At 43.9% G+C, this 27359-nt stretch overlaps 1 protein-coding gene across 2 annotated transcripts; it reads right to left on the bottom strand.

Moving 5' to 3' along the window:
- Positions 1–1445: 1445 nt before the first annotated feature.
- On the bottom strand, positions 1446–27359 carry LOC147879601 (prolycopene isomerase 2, chloroplastic-like). Of its 2 annotated transcripts, none has more exons than XM_087371779.1 (5): positions 26815–27359; positions 21164–21493; positions 20894–20967; positions 19818–20439; positions 1446–2007 (listed from the first exon to the last, which is right to left on the bottom strand). In XM_087371779.1, the coding sequence occupies exons 1-5, from the start codon at positions 27250–27252 to the stop codon at positions 1693–1695; spliced, it is 1779 nt and encodes a 592-aa protein (XP_087227905.1). In that variant the 5' UTR covers positions 27253–27359; the 3' UTR covers positions 1446–1692. The 2 variants fall into 2 exon arrangements, with proteins under 2 accessions (XP_087227905.1, XP_087227906.1); XM_087371780.1 differs by having other exon boundaries at positions 26853–27038.

Here is a 27359-nt window from a genome sequence, read left to right as displayed (position 1 = left end):
AGTCAATGAAGGGTTTGACTAAGCTTTGGAAAAGCTCTGCAAAATAGCAAAGATTGCTTCATGGTCAATGTCGTGGCTTCTATGAGCATCTTGAAGAAGATAAGATAAGCAACGTCTGACTGAATCAAAGGAGAAGGAATTTCCCAAATGTGAAGAGCTATAAAAGATACAAAACTGCTTCGAAAAATCTACAACCTTCAATAGCCAACACACAATAAGAGAAACCAAATTCAAAGTAACATACGTTCTTCGAAAAATTCAGCACCCTTCACAAGTTTTGAAAATAAAGTCTCCTGGATATTGATAAGCAGCTGTAGGAGTAGAATAACAGCCAATAGAGGGCTTCTAAGGCCTCTCTTAATGATGGACAAGATACTTCCAATCGCCTTGATGATCAAATCTCAACACTCCGCATAGAGCTACTATTGCTACTACAAAGGGCATATGCTTACCAATATCTACATATAAAGTGCAAAGGACCCCCATCAAAGAGAAACCCACCCATCCATGTCGAGACCATCCATGCCTCCGACATTGTCCTCAATACGTAGGATGATCTTGCATTATGTCACATGGCTGTCTATCATGTGCAAGTTCAAAAGAAAAATATAAACGACACTTGTCAAAACCACATGAAGCTACTCATAGGAAGACTTTAAAAGAACAATTTTTAAGTGCAAAACACTCATCAAGACTGCAATTTTGTGTACCATCAATTTTATTTCCCTTCGAACATTAAACACCTGGTAAAGGTTTTAGGGAACCTTGAACAGTTCCACTTATTCCTGTTTGCTTCAATTCTCTAGCAGACTTACTATCAAAGCAATAATTTGTGGTACAAAGTGGCACCCCTACAATAAAGGTAACAATTTATGGTGCAAAGTTGAGGTGACAGGTTAAGTATGTTGCCAGTATGTGACAAGCTGGTAGCTCTAACCAAACGTGTTTAGTGTGCTTACTAGAAAACAAATCATGTTGCTTAATTTCATACTGGTGTCGATGATGGTAAAACAGAATTACATGAGTGAGCTTTACCAATCGTAGAGGGCTTGATTATCAGCAAATGCAAGCCAATTGACTGTTATTTTTCACGTGAATGCCAGTTTCCCTTAGAAGGCAAGCTTCACTTTCTAGATTGAGGTAAAATGTTCAGGCTCCATTGATATTCACGCATCAATTACAAGCATTTACTAGATGGCCTTATACTCATTTATCACGGAGTGGCAAAGGTTGGAGAGAGGGCATAGGTTGGATGCATACATTTGGAAACCATTTGGCAAATCCTAGAAAAGGTAGCCAAATGGGTCTATGTCCTAACAATTATGCATATAACTTTTCATTTAATGTTGTCTCATAGATTCCATTTGAGGACTACAAAGGTAGTGTAAAGACTCTTACAAGGAATGGAGGCAGCATTCAATAGCATTTGATTAAAGAAACAAATCTTGTTTATATGCTTCTATGAATTACATAGTGCCTTTGACCTTTTGAATCTCAGCTCTCTTAAAAAATGTTCGTGTAAGTTGATCAAATACAGGCGGTCTGTTTGATAGCTGGGTATCATTTCTGCTATAACTTTGAGCCAAGAGTTCATAAGAATATCCCTTTGCCTAATTTAAACAATTGCTTTGTGTACAAGTTAGTTACATTCGCTGCACATAGTAATGCTCAAAAAGAAATTCACCCTTTCAGTTATATGGCTCCTTCAAGGATATTCAGAAGCTTCAAATGTTCCCAGACAGACACAAGGGAATGCGCAGTTATCAGCCCAGATGCAGCAACTGCAGGGACTCCTATCCCTGGCATGGTACTGTCGCCACAGCACAATAACCCTGGAATTTTTGTGTAAGGCCCTGGAAAAGATTCCTTGCCTGCCTTGATAGCTGGTCCATATGTGCCTTCACTCCGGCGTAGATAACGCTCATGCGTGAGAGGAGTCCCCACGAGCTTGAGCTTAACCCGCCCTCGAATATCTGGAATTACCTTCTCCAGCGCTTTCCATAAGACCTAAACCAACAACAAGTCAAAGATCATTTGATGATCAGGTTGAAAATGGCATAAAGAAAATGAGTTAAGTGAAGTTTATAAGCATAAAGGACTAGGGCATGGAGCTTAAAGTACAGTATGCTCCCAACTCTCATGTTGACGCTGGACACAGCATCCACTAGAGCACGACGAAGATGATGATGCATAGTACTCACCTACGAACCAAATACTTACATTATATTAATATCACCTAGTCTACTTGGGATGTGTTTTTACAGAGCTAGGCACGTAGATAAGCAAACAAAAACGTTTGGGAAACTATACATCTGTGCATACAATTATCAGAAATCTTTGACCAAGAGGTTACACCAGCTCATCTGAACAGTGAGAGCAAAACTGGCCCTTGGCCTTCGGATTTCGTTCAAACCCACACCCCCTTTAAGGCGCATCTAGAAAGTGTCCCTGCTACATGCTGGAATACTAGACTACTACTAATGAACCTGCCTGTACCTGAATGAGCTCTTACAGACTCCAAGAAGTCGAATACTAACAAATACGTGGCTGATGAACAGAGAGAGCTTACATGAAGCATTGCTGAATATCTCATGTATTGGTGCCCTCACCACATTGGCCTGATAATCAGGTTGATCAGCCAGCCTGGCTTACTTCTTGCCCGGCTTACTCCTCACTCACAAAAGTAGCCACGTCACGGCCTCAAATAGATTTCCTGGCATACTTTCAAAGCTCCCACTTGAGAGCTCTACTCAAAATCTGCTGCAACATGCGCTCCACCTGCTCCAAGCTAGCCCTTGTCTCCCCATCTGCCCTCTTTCCTCCTCCATGCCCTCCCTTCCTGCCTGTTTTCCTCTTCTGCACCCTCCCTTCTTGCCCTTTCCCTCTTCTATTTCTGTTCTCCCCCCCCCCTCAGCACGTCACGGGACTATTAGCAGTCACCCACTCATTTTAGGGCTTTTTGTGCTCATGGGCTCCCCCCCCTTCCCCAGTAGCCTTGGGCTGCTGTTTATGCCTGTGTGGTGCTGCCTGGGAGCCATTTCGGCTTCCCTGCACCTCTGCAAGGGCTTTCCAGCCTGTTCCAACCTCATGAAAAGTGCTGAGGTCAGTTCTTTGGTTATCTTCAGTTTTCATTCAAGGTTATCAAGAGCTGTTTCCAGCTCTGGTAGCTTGCCCCCCCCCCCTCCCCAGGCTGCCTCTTGACAGTTAGTTAACGCATTTTGGGGTGCCCATAGGCTGCAGAATCCCCCCCCCTCCCCCCCCCTTCTTTTTCCTCTTTACATCCCTCCTTTCCCTTTTTTCCACCCCCTTCATCCCTTTTTCCTTTTCCCCTTCAGGTTGCCTTAACAGCCAAGGGATTCCCTACCCGCCTCCCCCTTTTTGTCCTTCAAAGGCAGCTCTCTATTTTACTTTTAGAGGATCACGATCCTGTTGGTGACTTTTTGGTCTGGCCAAAACTTTGATGACAGCTCCCTTGACTCACCCAGCCATTTGAATCTCCCTTTCCCCGGAGGGCAAGCAGCAGGTGCAGTTAGCCGTACAGTCCCTTCAGGACAAAGCAGTGGTACTCCTCCTTGATGCAGTAGGCCCTGAAGGTGGACATAGAGCCAATCATGCCTTTGGCACCATCACACAGACGACTCCTCCCCTTCCAAATCCCCACTCATAGGAAGGCCTTGTTTGCCACCCCTCAACCCTCCTCATGAGCATGCATGGCCTACATAATCATGCATGTCAGTAGATACGACAGCAACTGATACTTCGTCAGGAGTTGTAGAGAGCCTTGGGGGGATGGTCCATTGGCGTTCTTATGATACGTGAGCTATACAAGCATACGTTTCCAGTTTCGCATATCAAGGGACGGCACCGTCTCCTCCCAAGGAGAGGTTTGAATGTATGGTCTCCAGCTATGGGCAAGAGAAGGAGAATGTGCATTTCGGTAGCCCAAACCCAAGCCCTAGAGGTGTTCAATCAGGGTGAGCTCATAGGAAAATGGGCTATATGGATAGGCTTGAGGATGGGAGACTCCAGTATTCACTTTTCTCGAGATGGCTTACCAAGAGCCTCCCAAACATGGACTCTTGGATTGTTGGAGATGAGGACAAGAAGGGGGAGCCTCCTTCTTGGCTATGCCGTTAACCAAGCGCAGCACATGGGAGTAGATTATCTTCGCAGTTAGCGGCCAAGATCCCTAGCAAGAGGCAAAGTTCTCTAGACTCCCAGGTAGCCTTTACTACTCCTTCGGCCAATTTTGTCATGACCGGCTATTCAAGAGCATAGAAGATTCTATGGGGGACTGGGCTATTCCCAAGCAGGATTTTCTGGTCACCAGCAGAGATATATGGGTGTGTGTTCTTTGGGATATGAAGCAGCTCATTCCTTCATGCTTGGAAGTGGATTTTGGACTGCCTCACCCTCTCCGGATTCCACTTTGTTTTTCCTCCTTTCCAAATGCCTGTTATAAATGTCAACAATTGGGCCATTTTGCTAGAGTATGCCCTTCTCCATGCTCTTCAGCTCCTCCTTCATCCTGTTCCTATCTCTTCTTACAGCATACAAGAAGTCAGGCATTTTGTTAAACCCTCTAAGGTTTGGAGAAGAGTTCAAGAAGACAAGGCGGTTAAAGATTCCAATCCTTTTGCGGTTTTGGCAGTTCCGAATCCTATTACTACAGTGCCAGATTCTCATGTTTCTTGTGATCCTGCTTCAGTTTCTATTTCAAAAAGTGAAGTTGCAATGTTAGATGCTTCCTCACTCCTGGACAATTATGCTGTTATGCAAGATATTGTGGATTCTTCTTCTATTCAGCAATTTCCTGCAGTAGAGAAAAATTTAAAGTTCCTTTCTCCTTGGAGCAGCAGTTCCCTTCTCCTTGGAGTTTCAACCTCCTTTGATTGAGAGCACTGCTACAGTGCAGCCATCTTTACAGGGCCTTTCATCTCTGGCTGCAGATGTTTCCTTTTCACTAGAGTCTTTTCATCCTTGGTTGAGACAGGTTTTTGATACTGTGGTTCAAAAGTTCCGATTGCCAACCTATATTAAGAAGAACCACAAGGGCAAAAAACAGCTTTGTTTTATTGATGGTGATATCACTCCGTTACATGGTTTTCTGCAAGCTAATAATCTTACTTTGGAGGATATCTTACTTGATCCTCCTCCAAGTGACTTGTAATCAGTTTTATACTTCTGAGGTTTCTCTCATAAGCATACTTGTAAGGCATAGCAACTGCAAAATGGCCTGCCCCACGTACTCCACCCAAAGTAAGTGGAAAACAGTCTCCACAGAAGCACAACGTGCAAAATAAAATCCTTTTCCCAAGAAAACATAAGATGTAATCTTGCCAGCACCCACTACAGCCGAAGACCAGGCTTGTAAATTAGACAGTGTAATGACTCTCCCCATAAAATATAAACAAACACCAAGTTGTTGTTCCTGGACACACACACACTTTTTTTTTTTTAGTGAAAACTTTTGATTGATTATATTATAAGAGTAGCGACCTCAGCCAAAATTACATCAACTGAAAATCTCAGTGTATGCTAGATATACATCATGATCTATGCAGTGCGTCTGCAAGCAATCAAAGAAGGATTGTTGCAGAGAACACTTTAAAAAGCCAAACAAGGAAAAAATAGGATCACTAAAGACTTTACAGTTCCTGTCTGTCCATAAAGTCCAAAGTGCCCAATGGCAAACCCAAACAGATGAAACTCCGGTCTGAGTGGATGAAAACCAAAGAGCCATAAAGACTTCCCAAAAGGAACGGTCGGGAATCTCACTCGCAGGCGTTGCCGAAGAAGATCAATGAACTCACGAGAACATAGACAAAACCAGAATAAATGAGGCACAGTCTCCTGAGAACTCAAACATCTGTGGCAATGAGCAGGAGCAATGTGTCTACGAGCCAACATGTGTCCAAATGGAAAAATGCCCATAAGTACTTGCCAGAAGAAAACATGTTGCCGAAGAGGAGTTTTGTAGGCCCAAAGCTATTGTAATCTCTTTCTCCACCACTTGGCTGGGCGATGCATTTGTCAAATAGAATTGCCTTTCTCTGAAACCCAAGGTTGAGGCAAAAGGATTTTATACAAAGCAGGCACGGTAATATGAAATAGCCTCAAAGGGCGAGAAGAGGACCCTAGGGAAGTAAAGTCCAATCCTTCAACCTCACCTGAAGTTCCAAAGGAGGAATCGGAACAAAAGGCAAAAGCATATAAGCAATTTGTTGCCACAAAGCACGATAATGAGAGCCCAAGTCATACCGTGTAGCTGCCAGAGAAAAAGATAGGATAGAGCCATTATTATGAATAACGTCGGCAACAAAAGTGACGCCCTTAAAAGAAACAAAGTAGGAATGGCGAGGTTCCTGTAAAGCCAATGGAGACTGACAAACTGTCGACCAGTGAATGCTTTCAGCTCGCAAAGAATTACCCAACAAAGACTGTCGACCATGCCATTCCAAATGAGAGAGGACGTGCTTCCAATCAAGAAGCAAACTGGAGACGAAAGGGCAGCCAGGCAAAGTGCCATCGATGTGACCAAATAAGAAATCCGAGTAATTGATTTGCTAGTGACCAAAGAAAGAAATACTAATATGTGTGACCAGAGATCTAATCATAAGAGCCCAAGGCTGATCACCTTGCAAAAATTGCAGCAACATTTTTCCCCTATGAGCAAGGATGTGCACCTGGATATTCGTGATGTTCAAACCACCATGCATCTTACGAGAACAAAGTTTGTTCACTGAACGCAGCCTGAGACTCTTTCTGCCATGTTTGGAACGCCAGAAGATTTCCATAATGGCAGACTGAGAGGGAAGGAAAGGGGGTGAAGAACATACGGGAGAGAGTGAGAGAGAGGAGTGACACTAGAGATGCGGGTGTGAAGTGATGAGCCACACCACAAACTCTTAAGTTTTATTAGGATTAGGTTTTTTACCCTATGACTGTCTTAACAGTCATAGGTGTCATATCTTTAATAAAGGGGTGGCAATGTGCCTTTACCCCAACAACCTCCCACCTAAAGGCCAATGTGCCTAAACGGGAGAAAAGAATAAAAATTACAGCAATATACAGTTACTGTATACAAGACCATAAAATAAGAATGGTCTCATCCTAATCCCATGATGTGGCGGCAATGTGCAAACCGCTCTGTAGGCAAGCTCTTAGTGAGCAAATCTGCAGGATTATCATCAGTATGCACCTTCACAAGCTCAAGTCGCTTGTCTTCCAGTACCTCCCTGATGAAATGATATTTCACATCTATGTGCTTGGTCTTTTGATGAAAGACCGGATTCTTTGCCAACATGATAGCACTCTGACTATCACAATGCAAAACTGGCATATCTCCTGTAATGCCCAAATCTCCCACCAGCCGAGTAAGCCATATTGCTTCCTTGCAAGCCTCAGTGGCTGCAACATATTCAGCTTCAGTAGTTGACAGTGCAACGCATTTCTGCAACCGAGACACCCATGATATAGCACCTCCTGCAAATGTGAAAATATAACCGGTAGTAGACTTCCGGTTATCTGCATTCCCTGCATAGTCTGAATCTGTAAAACCATGCACCAATGCATCTTGCCTACCATAGCATATGCACAAGTCTTTGGTACCTTTGAGATACCTCAAGACACCTTTCACTGCTTCCCAGTGCCGCTTGCCTGGATTTGCCATATACCTGCTGATGACTCCCACCGCAAAAGCAATATCCGGACGAGTGGCAACCATGGCATACATCAAAGAACCAACTGCAGATGCATACGGAACCTTGGCCATTTCAGCCTTATCATCATCTGATCTGGGGCTGTCCTTACTGCTGAGTTTTGAATGTGGAGGCAACGGGGTACTAATAGACTTCCCCCCCTCCATTTTAAACCTCTGCAGTACTTTGTCAATGTACTCTTTCTGTGACAGAAACAAAAGTCCCTTGGACCTGTCACAAGTAATCCGCACGCCAAGAATATGATTTGCAGCACCCAAGTCTTTCATGTCAAAAGACTTATGCAGTTGTTTCTTCAAAGTACTAATCTCCTGCTGAGATATTTACTGGCAATCAGCATGTCATCCACATATAGAATGAGTAGCATCAAACTGCCATCCTTTGCCCGTTTGGTGTACAAGCAATGATCGGTCTCACACCTATGATACCCTTGGGACTGCATGAAGGCATCAAACTTCTTGTACCATTCTCTTGGTGCCTGCTTGAGTCCATACAAGCTCCTCTTGAGCTTACACACAAGCTGCTCTTTCCCTTTAACAGCATATCCCTCTGGCTGACTCATATAGATCTCATCATGGAGATCTCCGTGAAGAAAAGCAGTCTTCACATCCATTTGACATAAATCCATGTCCTCATGAGCAACAAGAGCTAACACTGCTCTCAAAGTAGTCATCTTGACTACAGGGGAAAAGATCTCATCAAAGTCAATGCCCTTCTCCTGCTTAAATCCCTTGGCAACCAATCTGGCCTTATACCTTGATAAAGCATTTGAATCCACTTTGACTTTGTAAACCCACTTGCATGGCAAAACCTTTCTGCCTGCAGGTAGCTGCACCAAGTCCCATGTATCATTTTGAAGTAGGGAGTCCATTTCTAACTGCATGGCTTTCTCCCACTTCCTTTTCTCAGTTCTTCCCATAGCTTCCTTGAAGCTGGAAGGCTCACCACAATCTGTCAGCATAATAAAATCAGCCACATTGTTGGCTCCTGGAACAAACCTGTCAGGAGGCCGTTGTACACGGGTGCTCCTCCTAACAAAATGTTCCGGATTAGGCTGCTGTCTAGCCTGTTCATCATGCATGACGGGTGGCTATACCACCATATCTGGCTGTTCTACAGCCCCATTTGCTGGCATATCCAGTGGTGCATCATTGGCAAAATTATCTGGCTGATTTTCAGCCTGTATACCCTCTTGAACAGGGTTATCTGCAGCAGCCTGCTGCTGCATATTAATGGGCATTCTTTGCTGTCCGACATCATCATAAACAACCCTCCTGTATTCCACAGGTTGCACGGGTTCTTTGTGTACACTATCCTCTTTAAAGATGACATCATTGCTGCGTATAATCTTCCGTTTAACGGGATCCCATAACCTGTACCCCATTTCACCTTCGTCACCATAACCCATAAAGATGCATCTGGAAGACTTTGGATCCAGTTTGGTGCGCAGTTCTTTGCGTATATGAGCAAAGCACTCGCAGCCAAACACACGTAAGTGCTTATATGAAGGTGGCTTGCCAGACCACATCTCCTCTGGCACTTTCAACTCCAAAGCCTTGTTCGGCGACCTGTTAATTATGTGAACTGCTGTTTGCACGGCTTCTGCCCAAAAGCCATGGGGCAATGCAACATAAGACAACATACATCGAACCTTCTCCTGAATAGTTCGATTCATCCGCTCACTTACACCATTTTGAGATGCATTATGAGGGGCTGTGAGTTCCTGTTTGATGCCCTTAGCTTCGCAAAATTTCACAAAAGCATGTGACACATACTCACCCCCATTATCGGATCTGAGGCATTTCAGCCTGCGACCTGTCCGATTCTCAACCTGAGCGACAAACTTCTTGAAAGCATCTAAAGCATCGCTCTTATGCTTCAAGAAATAGACCCACACTTTGCGTGTGGCATCATCAATAAAAGTAATGAAATACTTTGCACCCCCTAGTGATAACTGTGGCATCTCACACAAATCAATGTGCACTAGATCAAGCGGTGCTCTATTTTGGGGAGTTCTCCTCTTATGAGGAGTCATAGAATGCTTGCCAAATATGCAATGATCACAAGTAGGCAAATCTGAAAATGAAAGAGACGGCAGATAACCCAAACGTGACAGTTCTTGCATTCCTTTAACGGACATGTGTCCCAACCGGCTGTGCCACAATGAAACCTTTGGCAGCTCGGTTATGGCAACAACATGATTACCTACACTGGAAACATAAAGAGGGTACAAGGTATCACTCTTAAAACCCTCAGCCACTACATGGCCATCAGTAATCACCCATTTGGAATCCCCAAATGTGGTGTGGTAACCACTATCATCTAACAAGCCAGTGCTAATCAGATTTTTCTTGATTTGCGGCACATGACGAACACCATCAAGCATAAATATGCGTCCATCAGGGAATACTATCTGTATACTGCCAATCCCTGCAATCTGACATGCATAGTTGTTCCCAAGGTGAACAACTCCATGAGTACCTGTATAGGAAGTAAACCACTCCCTATGAGGAGTAACATGAAAAGAAGCACCTGAATCCAAGAGCCAGGTGTGCATGTCATGGCCATCAATAACCAAAGTATGTGCAATTACAGCAGAAGAGCATAGAACATCATGTCTGTCACTGTCACTGTCCTCTGCTGCAACATTCACTGCATCCAAGTCATCTACCTTGGCCTTGCCTTTGCCTTTGCTTCCACTGCCTGCATCCTTTGCCTCAGCCTTCTTGGCTTTCTAATCCCGTATGAACTTGAAGCACTTAGACTTCACATGTCCCTTCTTGCCACAATAAAAGCATTCAATATCCTTTTTGCCACGGGACTGACTGCGGGATTTGGACTTACTAGCAGATCTCCCCTTCTGCTGAGTCCTGCCTCTTTCCTATACCTGCAAAGCATTTGAAGACTTTCTGCCCGCATTATTCTTTCTGCTCATCTCCTCCATGAGGAAAGAGCTCTCTACATCAACATATATAAGAGTGACATTTGAATTAGACAGGGTGGTCTTGAAAGTGTCCCAACTCTCAGGGAGGGTACACAACAAGAAAGTAGCCTTGAACTCCTCATCAAGGTTCAACCCCTGTGCAATCAGCTGTGTAAAGATGGCATTGAACTCACTTAAGTGTGAGGTCATAGCTGTACCTTCCTTCATGCAAAGATCAACCAGCTTCTTCAACCAGTACACCTTACTGGCTGAACTCTTTTGGGCATACAACTCTACTAGCCTCTGCCATACGCCATAAGAGGTCTTTTCAGCCTGAACATTATACACAAGAGAATCACTGAGAGTAAGCATGATAGCAGCCCTCGCCGACAAATCTAGCTCCTCCCACTCATCATCTGACATCCCAGATGGCTTGACACCCTTCACCCTTATGGGCTTAGAAATCTTCTTAAGCAGAAGTACATTCAAACACTGTTCTGCCCATAATGCATAATTGTGTACCCCTTCCAACTTCTTTATGTTCAGATTGATGATTCACTTCCCCCTGATGCCATATCAGATAAGGAAAGTACCTGACTCCCTGTAAGTCAAAAAAGACTGAATAAAATTCTGATTTCTCAGAAAAACCCTGCTCTATCAAGAGCCAGGAGCACTCACAATAGTGCTGTTTTTACTGTCAAAAAAATCTGCAGCAAAACAGAAAAAATTTCCCTCCAGTTACTGTACCTTCTGACACACTGTACTGTGCTCAAATAGGCATAAAACAGTAATTTCAGAATGCTGCAGCTGTTCCACAAGTGCTTTAACAGTGCATCATCAGCTGACGAAGCACAAAACACTGCTGTCCTGATCACTTCTCCCACCTCAGATGAGGTATTGCACTGATTTTATATGCATAAACCACTTGTCATACACTATTTTGTTCACTGAAAAAGAAGCTCCATACACTTCAGCCTGTCACAAACCTGCAACAGAAAATGGGACAAATCCCAAGCAATCACCCTTATGCCAAGGGGATAAAAGGCATCTGAAGGTCTCAAACAGTAACCCAAGTGCTCTAAAGCAAAATCTGGGCAAAAGCCCCTTGATTTGACACCTGTACCAAGTGAAAAACACCTCAACACTGAGGTAGCATACAAAATGCAGCGCTCTCCTGGTACTTTCACCTGACAATGCAATGCATAAACAGCCCTGTGTACACAATAACAACACAGATCCCAGCGTACAAACACTGAAGAGAAAATCTTATGAGCACTGTCAACGATGGACAGTTAGGGACCGAGTAAACTCGATGCGCCCTGGCCAAGCGTGGCTCAACTGAGATTTTCCAAGGTGTCGTACACAAAATGTGACCTGCAGAAATGTCACTGAATACACTGCGGAAACAAGACCAATGTGGGCTCCCTGGCTCCACACTGCCTCAAGGCATACACTGCATAAGCTTCCACGCAAAAGCCCTTTGAAAATGTCACCCAAAAGCTGAGATTTGCACTCAACAAAAGCATTAAAAAAAACCTCTGCAAAATCAAGGCATTACCTTCCCGAAACAAGATAACTGTGCAACCACCACACACTGTGGTACTAGTCACCTCAAGCACGAGGGACAAGAGTGTACTTGTTGTACCTCAAAAAAAAAACACAGTTTGAAGGATTGAACAGCCGGGAATGCTCTCTCTTTGCCTTCTTTCCCCAAAGAAAAAGTGATGTACTTGCTGTACCTGTGTACTGGCAGCACTGTACCTGCTGCACCTGTGTACGTGTGCAGGGTACGGAATCCCAGACCTGAAAAATTTTTTTTTCGAAATGCCCTTCTCTGATGCTGCTCCCTGACGAAAAGCTCTGACGCAGGTTCCTGTACGTACGGCGGCGTCCGTACAGTACGGACGCCTGTACGGAGTCCGTACGACGGTACGGATGGCCGTACGTCCGTACATGCACCGCCTTGTTCTGTCTGCGCGCCGCCCTGTTCAAGGCCCTTAGGCTGCGTAGGTGCGCTCCGGTGCTGCACACAGCCAGCTGCTGCTGTTGCAGCTGCTGGCGCTATTCCGGGCCGCCCTGCCCTGCTCGCAGATCCGCTGCAGCCCGCGCTACCCCGCTGCAGCTGTCCACGCTACGCCCTTGCCGCCCCGCGTTGCTGTCCCGCGCTGTAGCCCTAGCTGCTTGCGCAATGCCAAGGGCACAAGTCCCGAAGGGGGTAGAGGGAGAGGTAGGCAGGGGTAGGCAGGAAGAGAGGCTGGCTCTGATACCAGTTGAGAGGGAAGGAAAGGGGGTGAAGAACATACGAGAGAGAGTGAGAGAGAGGAGTGACACTAGAGATGCGAGTGTGAAGTGATGAGCCACACCACAAACTCTTAAGTTTTATTAGGATTAGGTTTTTTACCCTATGACTGTCTTAAGACAGTCATAGGTGTCATATCTTTAATAAAGGGGTGGCAATGTGCCTTTACCCCAACACAGACATGAAAGAAGCAAGATTTGCCTTGGTGAATGTGATCAATGGCATATCAAATTGAACATAAGCCACAAGAATGGACTATATTATCCGAAGCCGAACATGCAAAGGCCAAGTTGCCAATTTTCAATACTCTAGCTTTTTTCGAAGCTTGACCATTACCCAATCGATTTGTTGACGATGAGTTAGACCCCACCCGAAAGGATAACCAAGATGACAAACAATCTGAGTGGGTGGAATGATTTTCCCGGGCCACAAAAGACTATGCCAGTCTTTAGAATGCAATGGGAGCAGCTTAGACTTTTGAAAATTTACATGAAGACCAGCTTCCAAACCATAAACAGAGAGAGCCTACATCAAAGCAGAAAGATCATTCTGTGTATTCTTCAAGATAAAGAAAGAATCATCAGCATAGGCTTGAGCAACCATGCTGCTATTTGCATCCAATTCCAAACCATGAAGGGAGCCTATAGCCACGAGATGATCAATATATTGCAGCATAGGATGAGTAGCAATGGCATACAATAAAGCACTAAGGGGACATCCCTAACGAACCGAACAACAAAGAGTCCACTCATCAGAGAGATCTCCAGAAAGAATGCAAGCTGCATTGCTGTCCCTGTAAAGCCAATAAATAATTTGCTGCATTTTTGTTCCGAACCCCAAAGCTCGCACTATTTGCAAGATGAACTCCCATTGAGCTGTATCAAAGGCTTTTGCAATATCCACCTGTAAGAGCAGAACATCCTGTTGCGTGTTATTGGTCTCCACTCAGTGAGCGAATCACATAGCTACTTTTTTGGAAGGAGCTTGACAAGTCCTTTTTTCCATGACATAAGCATTTGCTGATTTTCCCATGCTGAATTAACCATTTGCAGCAAAGTAGGCTTGAGGATATCCCAAAAGGCAAGAAAAAATTCCACAGTGAGACCATCCCATCCTGGAGATTTCCATCTGCCACAGGATTCAACAGCATCTAACAATTCTCTTTCAATGAAAGGAATTGCCAATTCCAAAGCTTGAGCATCAGAGAGAATGGGATGGACATGCTGCAAAAGAAGTTGGCGGGCACACACAACCTGAGGAGAAAGAATGTCCACATGCCCAAAATGAGATAAAAAGTGATGCACACAAAAAGCAACAAGCTCTGAGCGAGATGAGGACCAAGAACCATGAGGCATCCGGATCCGACAAATATATGCAGCCTGTCTTTTGTAATGCAAACTTTTAAAGAATTGCTTGGAAGAGCAACCTTTATCCAAAAAAGCCCTTTGCCGAGATCAGGTCTCTCATTTAGCATGCTTTCTTTGATCATTTGATTGGAGACAAAATTTAGTCTGACATGATAACATGCTTTCTTCTTAGGACAAAGGCTGAAGATGACTGAGTTCGGTCAAACTCTGGCAAGTGTATTTGGCATGCTTCACGGTCTCCCGTGTGGCTTGCATGTAGGATTTACCATAATCCTGAATAACTGCTTGCATTCTCAAAAGCCTGCCGTGCATAATCCAAATCAATGTGCATATGATGAGAAAGAGGTTGAATGGCATCAAAAACCATGGCTTTAAAATCAGCATGGTCAAGGTAACCATTATTTATTAGCAAAAGGCGTCTTTCATCTCAAAAGACATGTAAAGAGAGCCTCAGCCAAAGAGGAGCATGATCAGAATATGTGAAAGCATGGTCAATCCAAAGCTGACAAGTGAAGGCATCAGAATGCTATGGATCAACCTGATACCATCTGTCCAAGCCTGCCTGATATGAAGATTGAGCACTATGCTGAAAGGTGTAGCCCGTAAGCATGGGCTGCAATTCCTTCTCGAGATCAACCAGAGACAACCGAAGCAAAAAATCAGACCATGCCTGCTTTTCACAAGCCAACATGTGAGTGTTGGCCCAAGGTATTATCTCCCAGTTGTGGGGCATTATTGAAATCACCACGGATAAAAGCATAATGCCGCCAGGGATATTTATGCATAGCATCCCAAATCAAAGCTCGATTCCCGAAAGATTGAGAAGCATATACTGATGCAAATTCAAAGATGTTGCCTTGAACAAGGCATTGCATGATCATCCATCGACCATGGTGATCATTGAAGGCCACAATAGGGTGAAGATCATGCTTAACCAAAAAGGCTACCCCAGAGAAAGAGTGCTCACCAGCATAGCAAATGTCATAACCAGCAAAATGTCCAGATTTACCAGCATACATATGCTGATTATGCTCTTGTAAAGCCACTATATCAGGCTGCAATTGGCATATATACAGCCAGACCACTTTCCATTTTCGACCATCACACAAACCCTGTACATTCAAAGTGACACATTTGAGAAGATCAAGCATATTTACAGATATAGGACAAGTATGCACAACAGCCAAAAAGTCTTCTATGTTTGCATTTCCACCTCAGTATCCGGGCCTAGGCCCTCAGAAGAAAAATCAGCCTGAGGAGAAGACAATAGGGCAGCAACTTCTTCTTCTGGAAAGAGGGTACGATTGGCACTCACCGCAGCCCAAGTCAAACCAATGCCAGAGTTTTCAGTTGGTGTTTGAGAGGATGCACCATCCCAAGTCTGGGAGGGCAAAGGTCTCCTAGGTGAGACAACTTTTCTTGGGGTTTGCCAAGCATCATTCAAATTTTTTTCCTTGGCTTGAGGATTTGAGGCCGAAGGGACAGAAAGAGGAGCATCACCATTCGAAGCAACAGGTGCTTTCCCTTTGTCCTGGACAGCAAAAAATTGTTTTACCCCCTTAGGCTTCATCAGAGAGGAGGCATTTTCTTGCTTGGAGGCGGTGACAATTCAGCCTGCAATGGCATTTTAGGAGCACGTGAAGGGCATTGTGAAGCCATATGCCCGAACTTCTTGCATTAGCAAGCATCTGCAAAGAGATCCCATTTCAATTTATAAAAGGCATTGCAAATCAAAACATTATTCACTGTGACCGAATAAGAGTTTGGGGTTGGATTGTCTGTATCCCACAAAATGCAAAATCTATTTGAATTGCCATTTGGCCATGATGGGCAAACCACTTTGCCAAGAGAGGCTGCAATTTTTGGCAAAAGAGAAGCCAGACATTGAGGAAAATCCACAACTTCCACCCAGACAGAGCATTTGTGTCTGATCAATGCCTGATAATCTCTAGTAGGTGACCAGGGCAACACGTGAACCATATGCTACCCATAGAAAAGAGAAGAGTGCTCCAATAAAATCTGTCTATGCTCTTCATCTGCCATGATCACTTCAAAAAAGCCCCTTGCTGCATAATGAACTTTTTTAACATAGCAACCACCGAGGGTTCTAGTCAACCAGTTACCAAAATCTGCAGCAGCAGGCATACGTCCTGAAAAATAGATAATAATGGCATGCTTGGCATATTCCTTAACATGATAAAAAATATCATCCACCTCCACCATGATGCCCGTGGTGGGAACTGGATCCTTCCAACTCTTTCGAGTGTCTTCAAATCCCTCATGCATCACCTCATAGACAAGCTGAGCCTCTGCAAAGTCGTCATGAAGAGGGTCATCCTGACCCATATAACCTGCTTCTGTTTCTTATGCGTGCAAATCTTTGTGGTAGCCATGAACTCTTGTATAAGTAGAGATGACAAAGAAAAGCTCGCAAGAGGTGTATATAACAAAGAGTAAACAAGACTAAAAGGTGTAGGGATAGAGAAAGATTATAGATAGAGGCTGTTAGGAAAAGAGTTGAGCAGCTGAAAAGTACAAAACCCAAGAGAAGAAGAAAAGAGCGACAAAAGCCTCAAAAAACACCCTCAAAACTCACACACAACACAGAATTACGACAAGGGAAGACGCAAACAGCAGGAAAAGGGCGGCTGAGAGGAGGAGAAGGCGACAGACTAGCTGCACAAAACCCGAGACAGGTCCGTACAACAGTACAGGACTGTACGGCTGAAATCCGTATAGTACAGACCAAAAACGGGCAGCTGAGGTAGGAAAAGAAGGATGCAAGGTTGCAAGCAGGCCGTCAGGGTATACGTCAGCAGTACGGAAGACAAAACGGGCCTGTGTAACCTCTCCATACAGCTCATGCATAGCCCCTCCATACAACTCCTACGTAGCCTCTCCCATACAGCTCCTACATAGCCCTTCGTACAGTCTCCATACTCTTCCGTACCTCTCCGTACAACTTCCCGTACTCTCCCGTACAGCTCCTGCTTCTCTTGCGTCAGATCTACACACACCTCTCACCACCTACGTTCACCGCTCACTCACCAACGCTCACACACCACACGCACGCGCACGCACGCGCACACATGATCATATGGCTGCTAGAGCTACACACACTCGTATACATATACATTTATTTATGTATATATGTTTTATACACACACGCGCGTGCCACACACACACATATTTATGTATGTACACACACACATACATATATGTATACAACTTTGTAAGACTAGAATATATCCAATCGTACATTCAGATTTTATTCAAACACACTATTGAGAATTTTCATCTGTTGGGGCTTCTTAAATATCTCGATATTCTCAAATACTTCATCATGTTGATGAAGATTCCATCAATTTCTTTGCCCTGATGTTGAAATGTCTCAGTTGATGATGTCCTTGTTCAATGATACCAACTTGTAAATACAAGACAATTGAAAGATAAGTGTTTCGTTATGCCACTTTTTCTATTCTAACACACATAGTATATAATAAGAGCAAAACTAGATGTCAACCCCAGCAATAATAAACAAATAAGATTCTAGACGTAAGAAGTTTTTCACTGCACACTCTTGAAACACTTGGCTTTATATCAACCCAAGTTAACATTCTAGACAATCAACATTCTATGATAAAGAGCAAGAAGACATCCACAAGGGGATGGTGGGGACATCGAAATGCACCTGAGGTCAAAAAGAGCTCTACTATATATAAAGGTGGCGCCACAAGCATACAAGTCATTAGGTTGAACCATATTTGGTGCAAGACTCAAAGGATTTTGAAGTCATTAGAGGTGTACTTTTTGGCCAAGTCAAAAAGGGGGAGAAACAAAATCAGCAAAATCCGACCATTATATCAGGAGCCTTCCAACTGATTGGACGACAAACAAGACACAATATCCTATTGTATGAGTCATAGAATCTTGAATCTAAGGTTTTCCACAAGGATGAATCCAAGCCTTAGAAGTACTATAGGTGTTCCTTTTGGGTGTTCCAACATAACAATAGGAAAACACATTAAAAGTTCTCCTTTTGCTCTTTTTAACTTTGAAGGAAAAGAGCTTGGAGTTGAACATCTCTAACATGTAAGAGGCCTCCTCCTCCTTGCCCCTCCATCGACACCGTCTCCCCCCCCTCTCCCCCAAAGAACAAGAAGAAGAAGAAGAAGAAGAAGAAAACAAAGGAAAAAAGTCTTTAATGTCCTTCTAGAGCCCTTCTTACTTGTTAGAGTATCCACTTATGGTTAGAGTCAGGCGCCAGATCCAACTTTGATCCACATAAATGGGTGTGTCCAAGCTTACGGGACATCATGAAAAATCATGCTCCAAAATAAAGTGCCCGCATTCTCCTCAATATATCCCTCGTAGCCTCAATATATCCCTCGTATGTCAAGGGCATTACTGCAGCAGTTAGGATCATCACGTAGGCAAAATAGGAGAGAGACCTGAGTTGTAGGACACACAAACTGGGATTGCATAGCTCTGAAGTATTATGAAGAGAATAAAACTTTACAATCTGCATGCTCTCCCTACGAGAGAGTTAAGGACCTTTAACTAAATACTAAATCTCGAATTTATTTACTCTGAGGCTATATATTTGTTCATTCATTTAATTACTCATATTCTTACTATACCTAGCTTTCTATCTTTTCTATGCATACTACATGAATTGCATACATGGAGTTACAAACCTGCACCATAATAGTATCAGCCGATATAGGGAACTCCCCGCATATAGTAAGTATTTGCCTTTAAATCTAAGTACACTGCATCCACAATCTAGAAACACATTCACACAGATACGAATGAATGGGGTGTGTGTGTGTGTGTGTGTGTGTGTGTGATTCCACACAAAAAAAAAAGTGTGCGTGCGCGCACGCGTGTGTTTGTGCGGGCACACGCGTGCATGTGTGTGTGTATGTGTGTGTGAGAGAGAGAGAATGCAAACGTACAAGCTTGTACATATACGTGTAAACACACATATGTACAGAACCTGCATATCTATGGCCATCTAAGCAAGCATTTAAATATGTGGACGTGTGTTTCTACATGCCTAAAAAAGTGTTATATGCAGTGCATGCACTCTGCATTGCATGATACATGAAGTGCATATCTGGTTTTACAAATCTGCCTCATGACAGTTCCACTCATTAGAGGGAGCTCCCACAATATTCTAAACACCCTCCATTTATCCTAAATCGCTTAGTAGTACACCTGTCCCAAAAGATTGGAGTCAGTCTGCAACTTGGAAATATATGTACACATATTAAAAATTAGGTGTGTATATGCATGCATGTGAACAGTAAGTACATATCTATGACCACATAAACCAGCTTATGTAGATGTGCACACATATGTTTGTTTATGCATACAACGGGTGTTATTTGTAGTGCATGCATTTGATTTATGGTATTTGCTCCTAAGGGCATCCTCTGTGAATGACTTGGATGCAGGTGAGTAGTAATATGTTTATCATTACATGCAACACAGTGATCAGAACGCACCTCTGACCGCTCCTCTTTCAAAGAGGCATATTCAGAACTGCGACGGTCCATGCCCTTCCATAAATTATAAGGTTCATTGCCTGCAGTGTAAGCATGTATGACATGATGGCCCGATGGAGCAAGTGATGGATCAAATACCGTTGGAATTGATACAAGGCAGACATTTTGTGGTGCATCAATTCCCAAATTCCAGTCATTCAATATGAGGTGATGGCATTCAAGATCACCAGGGAGTCCTGATGCCTCAATGCCCAGATGCAGGTGCATGAAACTGTCGGTCTTAGGGGTTAGCTTGGCTTGTCTGCAAAATTCTTCATCCTGAGAAATAAGACGGGCTGTATCCCAAATTGAGGCATTAGAGACTACTGCTTTTGTACTCCGCAGGATTATTTTCTCTCCTTTCCTTACTCCACTCGTTTTATGGAAAACTATACCCACCGCACGACCCTCTTCTATTAAGATGTTATCGACATGCGAACACAACAAAAGTTGTCCACCATACTTCCTGAGACCTCTTACGAGAGCCTCAATGATACTCTGTCCACCCCCAACAGGATAGTCTATGGTCCCATTAACACGATGCCGCTCTGTAAACATGGTGACCATCTCAGCTGTGATTGTGCTGCAACCAAAAAGACAAATACAAACAATTCTTACCTATTTACAGGATAAAGCAGTATGGGTCTTTGAAAAAAAGAACGTATGGCACAGTGAGTGATCACATCAATTTCAATCAGTAGAATCTATAGAGTTTCAAAACACACTAGAGTTGAACCATGTACTTATTGAGCAGACTGTTAAAGAACGTTTGCAATTCATAAGTTCTTCAATTGCAAGAAAAAACACATAGGTATCCATTATAAGGCAAGTACAAGTGACTAAATATGCTCTTGTAATTATGTGCAAATTGTGTGACTCCTGCTACCATCAACTTGATGGACTTTGAACTACTACTTCAGCAGCCTTTTCATGCATTTTGATGCTCATCATAGGGAATTTCCTAAAGAAAACAAAAGATCATACAATGCATCAACTTCCTAAGAACTATAGCCATCATGGTCTGGAGAAAGACATACCCATCAGCAAGAAGACCACTCAAAACAAAGCACTCTAGATCAACAAGTCTTCGCAAGAAAGGATCCTTCACAATCTGTAATGGGAACCATACACATAAGGTCAGAGCTTGTGTAATAAACCAATCCAAAGACTAACCAAAAAGAAGTACAATACATTAGCATTTAAAAGCGTGTGAGTAAACACAATCTCCTACTTTGCTATGATTTGTATGCCTTCACATCCTTTATTGCTAAGATTGAAAGAAAGAAGCAAAATCTTGTCTGGTAGACCTTGTCAACCATATCTGAGAAAGGAGCAAGAAGACTGCCCGTGTGAGCTATACTTGGCAGTAAACGGGGCAAAAATCTTCCAGCTGTGAGCAAGACACCAAGATCTTGCCTCAGAGCTGCTGCAGGAAGAGATGAAGCTGCATTTGCAAGTGGCTCCATCCTTTTCTCAAGTTCCCCCCATTCTGTAGCTGCATTATTCCCTCCAACCCTACGGATCTCTGCCTCATACGCAACAGGGTCTGCTGTGAACCTGAAAATTCCTTCAGGGAAGTAGCCCACCCAACTGTCATATTGCACACACCTCACTTCTTCACCAATAGCATCCAATACCTGCAGAAAGCCATGACACCCCTGTTATTTGGAATGTTGATTTGATAAATATTAACAGAGGACTTTTACTGAAGACTTCAAAAAATAAACATAGGACGATTTCCTCTTATAAATATGGCCTATTCTTTAGTCAAAGTAGGCAGAAAACCTCAATCAGAAAACATGAAGAAGTTCGAAGGCCACCAGAAAAAGCTGGTATTGGTTAAAATCAAAGTTTTGCACTACAAAAATCAGAAATATCAGAAGTAGAAATGCACGGGCCAGTTCCAAAGGGGAAAACAAATATCAAAAACAGGATATGACCACAATTACACTAACATCTCTTAGGGGGTATAGGATACACGAGTTGTCATGACAAGAGAAATCACTAACCCATGATTAGCAGACAATAGAACATTATTATATATTATATGCCAATGTGTAACACGTATTTGTATTTTGATGGACACCGACCGAATTGTTATGGCGGTGTATCATCTCAGTAGATAGAACTAGTCGAGCTGGACCCACTGCTTCAGATGGCATCAAATTTGGACATGTAACACCCACGTCTCAAGGTCATCGGGAAAAGATGTGCACCCACATGTCAAGGCCCTCGGGTAATAGGAAGGGAAGGGTATATTAAGGTGCATTGAATGGTAGATGCATGGGTCATAGGCTAAGGGTAGGTGTAAATGGGAAGATGGAACTTGAGTAATCTCAAGGGACATCAATGAAAGGGTACCACCCTTCATTGTGATTCTCACGTAACATTCTCTATTCACTTTGCATTCATCCGTCATCTCTCTCCCACCTTGCATGTAGGTCGAAAAGAGAAACCAGTACTCTCACAAGGGCACTCTTCTCCCATTGGAGGGCCAATTGGCATTCGAATTCTACATGCATTGCACACATTTGCATTCTTGAGAAATCTGGTTCTTCACATTTGGTATCAGAGTAGCGACAATCCATGGACGGGATGCGAAGGGAGAGAGAAAAGAAGCGAGCAGGCAAGGAGAGGAAGCGGCAGCCTACAGGAAAGGGAAGTGCAAGGCAGCGCAGCTCAGCACAAGAAGATCTCATGGGAGAGACCATATGGGCAGAGCCGCACAAGCGGCATGAAGACTGGCAATCCTGACGGACGAAAGGCTTGTACGAATCAGCCGCATGTGCGACGGTCGAAACAAGTTTTGTGTAAGCCCTCATATTTGGAACTCTGCGACTTGCGAATTGAAAGTGGGTATGGTCCTTTTGCATTTCTAAAAGGAGGTTGCATGCAAACCCTAAACTTTGGAGGATTTGAGATAAACGTTTCTCTAAATATTCTACTCTTTGGACGGGGAACGGGGCCTCCATGAGCGAATATACCCTTAAACTGTGAGGAAAAGAGGCCCCCCCTTTCTCCCCAATAGGAGATCGGATTGGAACAAGATTTTAAGAGGGTGATCCGCCTACCAAAAACCCCCTATAATGGTGCCTAGAGCTCCAATCCACTCAAAACAAGTAGCCCAAACTGAGTGTACCAGTTTACAGCATAATATCAAGGAAGAAAGGCCAAAAGAGAAGAAAGAAGAGGTCATTTTAAGTGGTTTTTCAACACAAGCGAAGCGGGAGTCGGATAAGTACCACCAACTCTCTAACACTTGACTTTTGCCGTTACAGCAAGTCATTTTCTCTCTTGTATTACTAAAAGGAAAGAATGGAAGGAGAAGGGAGATTTAATATTGAGTATAATAGCCCACGCATAGAATTACCTTCATCTCTCTTTCAAGGACCTCTTGATAGGGAGTTCTCCTTTAGAAATGAAGGGAGAAACGAGTCCATCCAAGAGCAAGGCTCTAGGTTTACGCCTTTAACTCAAAATCCTATACACATGGATTATAATCCAACTGCAAAAAGGAGAGAGGAGTCTCTCGTTCTAACTCGTTTCTCAACATACTGATATAATTGAATAGTCCATTATGACAAAATTTGGGACTAAGAGAGTGCTGAATTTTGGGGATGAAGATTTAAGTACCCACTAGAAGAGAGCCAAATTCCAAGCCCGAGAGAGAATAGAATTCCCAAAATATGATGAAGCAAGAGAGATGGATAAAATCCAACCTTGCATGTAGGTCAAAAAGAGAAACAAGTACTCTCACGAGGGTGCTTTTCCCCCATTGGAGAGTCAATTTAGCATTCAAATTCTGCATGCATTGCACACATTTGCAGTCTTGAGAAATCTAGTTCTTCACACGAGTTGGACAATTTCACAACAATTGCTCTCCCTCAGGAGATTTCCTGTCCTTGGAACCCTCATTACCTTTCTTCTTGTTAATGGGCTTGCCTTACTCCTGCTTGCCCTTAGCTGCCATCTCACTGCCATCATCCTCATACAATCTTTCCCTTCTTCCTGCTGGATTTAGAAGGGAATGAGCTCGTCGAACATCAACATCTTCAATCTCTCTCCAATCGTAAGAGTTGTCACCAACCCACTGTAGTACATGAGACCTTCTGGCCATCAGCAACCTTAAAACTTGACTGTTACCAAATGTTCACTTATCCGGTCACCTTCTTCTATCACAACATGAACAGATGATTTGAATCCCATCCATATTAGCAGCTTCAAACAAGTCACACAGAATTGTCCAAGTCTTGAACACAGACACTGCTAGCTTCTATGTGCAAAAGCACTAAATCTGCAGCCATCCCTATGATCATTGAGAGTGCCTTTAGGGATGGGAGGCAAACATGGTTAGTGAGCCCGGGGAAGTGAGATATAAAAGCCAGGGGTCTAGAGGGAGGAGAGGTACCTAGGAGGTGTATGCCTTAGTGATCAAGCCATCCAATCTAAAGATCACGTTGAGACTGAAAGAGAAAGGGGACTTCTGCTCAGTAAGGGAGGTTAGTATGCTTGTAAGTCGGAATTCTCTTTGCAGTTCAATCTCATGGTGCAAAATGGCATCTTGCATGTTGATTCCAAATTTTGGTGAGGCAAGCATGTTGGATGGGAGCAAATATGCTATCTGAAAGATCAAGATCTGGAGCAACCTAGTTGCACGTATTTTGTGGGAATTAACTGAAGGGAGTGAAGAACACGCCTATGGAACACATTGAAGGTAATCCATAAAGAAGATCTAGATAAGATTAGAGTGTGGGTGCTCAGAGATGCTGGACCACCACGGTCTGTGATAATGGACCTGCAGCAGCTGACCAGCCTGCCACGTGGCAGGTGTTGATTGGACCAACCGGCTGCTACAAACTGCCAACTTCTGCCACCACCTGCAAGTCAGCCCACATCCATGGCCCTATACGCTGCTCCTATGCAGCCCTTCCATGCAGCAACATGCCCTGCTCTTTCTGCCCACATGACAGCCTGCATGCTGCCACGTGGCAGCTCTCCTTGTCTCTCAGATCTGCCCCTGTGGCAGCCTTCTTTTCGCATCTCTCTGACCCCTTTTGCTGCTGGTCTACCTCCCCCATGTCCTCCTCATTTGGGGCTCACAATTGGGGAGGTGACCCCACTTAGTAATCATCAGGTTAACCAGGTCATACACGAAGACCTCCTGCAGCTACACATTCCAGACCTGATTGGAACCAAATGAACTTCCGCCGAAGCTTAGCTTCTACAAAGATCAATGCCTACGTATTTCTGAAGAGGGTTTTATCAATCCTCTTGGATATACTCGGATTCACCACCCCCATTCATTGAGGATCTCTATTGGGCACTTCCAGGATTATTCATATCGATTTCTTAGTAAGAGTTGGCGAGCTGAGGGAGTACCCAAGCCTCAAGGAGAGGTGCATATGCACTCTCTGTGAGATACAGGAGATTGAGTCATAGGAGCATTTCATCTTCAGGTGTCCAGTATCTTACGAGATCTGAGGCCGCTTTTACTGCCTCTTTAGAGACATCTTCAGGCCTCTCTCCCACTTCCTCACCTTGTGAGACCAAAGGTGTTTGGCCACTTTCATCCATAAGGCAGTTAGACATCAAGAGCACTTACTCAACGCACGGAGGTAGGGATGAGGCGCACTGGCAAACTCTTCTCAGAGCATGATCACGGTGGGCCCACGGCACGAGCGAGAGCCGAAGCCAACGACTCGACAGACCTGACAGAGGATGGACACACATATTACACTTGAAGGCATCCCTTCCATGTTTAGGGTTGGGTCATAGCGAACTAGAGTCACCGTAGCCCTGGTATGATAGAGAGTCTCTAACAGGAGACCCCACTAGGTGGCACCCACGGATAGTTGACAGCACTCTATCTCTAACTTTATGCTACCGCTATCCCACGGGGCGTTGGGTCCTTCATCATATTGTGTTGGATTCTGCTTTGTACTCTGATGACATATGATGATAGCGGTGGTGGGGAGGGTCATATTGATACGGACTTTATGTTATGACTCGGGATTGAGGTTCCTATGAGTATGTAGCATGTAGTATGTAGTATGGGTGATGATGCTCGTTTAGTAGCTCCACCTTTCATCTTATTTGTATCTGATTTCTCACAGTCTCATAGACCCATGATCCATCGATCTTCCGAAGACTGTAATAAACTTTCTTTCTCTTTGCTATTTGACTTGCTGAGACAGACCACTTGAGTGATGGTAGCACTTTTCAGAGGCTACGAAACTATAGAGGAGGAGAGAGGGACCCAAGCACTGATCAGGCCAAACAGCAGCAACTCTCCATTACTGATTTCCTTCCTCAACAGCACCAACCTCACCAGATCCAGAGTCATCGTCAGACAAGATCCAAGTTGCACTAAATGCTTCTTCTTTGGAGATCGTGATGAGACCTTATGGGTCTTCACTAGACAGATCTTGGTAGATGGTTTTTCCTTAAATGAGAAGGCAGTAAAATCACAATAAAACAAAGACCCCCATAACAGCTACTCTCTTTGGATTCTTAATTTATGAGGTAGAAAATTCAATGAATAAGAATGGATGGAGGGAGTAGGGCTTGCAGCTACGCACTGCTATTGCTGATGCATGCAAATGACTTAATACTTGTCGCAAGATAAGGAGAACCTATAGAGACACTTAGACGCTTTGGGAGGGTTTGCAACCTTTCAAACATCCACCTAAATATCGGAGTGCACAAGTGTGCATGGGCACTACCTCCTAGTATAGCGCTTTAGGATGTAAAAGACAGAGGAAACAATTTTTAAAAAGCGGATTGGGCTATTAAAAGGTATTTTTGACCTGACGGCAATTTGAAACACACGTTAATTCATTTTTCAAAAAATTGCTATAGCACTACCTTAGATACATCTATAACATCACGGAAATTAGTTTGTCGCTGAAAAGTTTGCAATAATGAGATGGCCATTTAAAAAGACTGAGCACGGGAAAACCTGTTTGAGGGGATTGATTGAGGGCTTCGTGGAAAGACCTGCGTGAAAGGAAGGTCCAGAATCAAAATGATATCCCTTCCGAACAAATGCATGGCCTGCGCCACCGGCTGTGTCGTGACTCTCGCAAACTACGACCTTATAGCCGTATTTCGCGAGCATAGCAGCGCAGCAAAGTCCACCAATGCCGGCGCCGATCACTACAACGTCGACTACTTGGCCATCCAACAACGTGGGCTCTCCATGCAACGTCGAAGCTGTCGAGATGCTAGTAGAATGATCTGGATTCGCGGCAGCTCGATTGAAGGCAGACAAAGGTGATTGGGGAAGGCGAAAAGGGAAAGGTTTTGTGTTCCTGATGAAATGGGGAGCTGCAGAGAGGCCTGGAGGGGCAAGAGGGGGACCGAAAGAAGATGGGTTGATGGGTATGAGAGGCACCATTGCAGGTGAAGGGCAGAAAGCTCAACTGTAACTACGTTAGAAATGTGAAGATGATCAATCGCCTTGTGAGAAAAGGTGACCATGTTAGGATTCTCTTGTGTGGCTCA

This window comes from Dipteris shenzhenensis, chromosome 33, assembly GCF_047967505.1.
Source record: "Dipteris shenzhenensis isolate YYH24624 ecotype China chromosome 33, Dip_SZ_1.0, whole genome shotgun sequence".
Classification (NCBI taxonomy): domain Eukaryota; kingdom Viridiplantae; phylum Streptophyta; class Polypodiopsida; order Gleicheniales; family Dipteridaceae; genus Dipteris; species Dipteris shenzhenensis.
The sequence above is the reverse complement of the archived record's forward strand: the minus strand, read 5'-3'. Positions and strand labels throughout refer to the sequence as shown.

Bases quoted from the DNA above. Each gene is read 5' to 3' on its own strand.
- LOC147879601 (XM_087371779.1), bottom strand. From the start codon at position 27,252: ATGGTGCCTCTCATACCCATCAACCCATCTTCTTTCGGTCCCCCTCTT. The intron at 20,968-21,163 runs GTCTACCAGACA...TTCCCATTACAG, and splicing joins TCTCAGATATGGTTGACAAG to ATTGTGAAGGATCCTTTCTT. The intron at 20,440-20,893 runs GTATGTCTTTCT...TTTTGGTTGCAG, and splicing joins AGTGGTCTTCTTGCTGATGG to CACAATCACAGCTGAGATGG.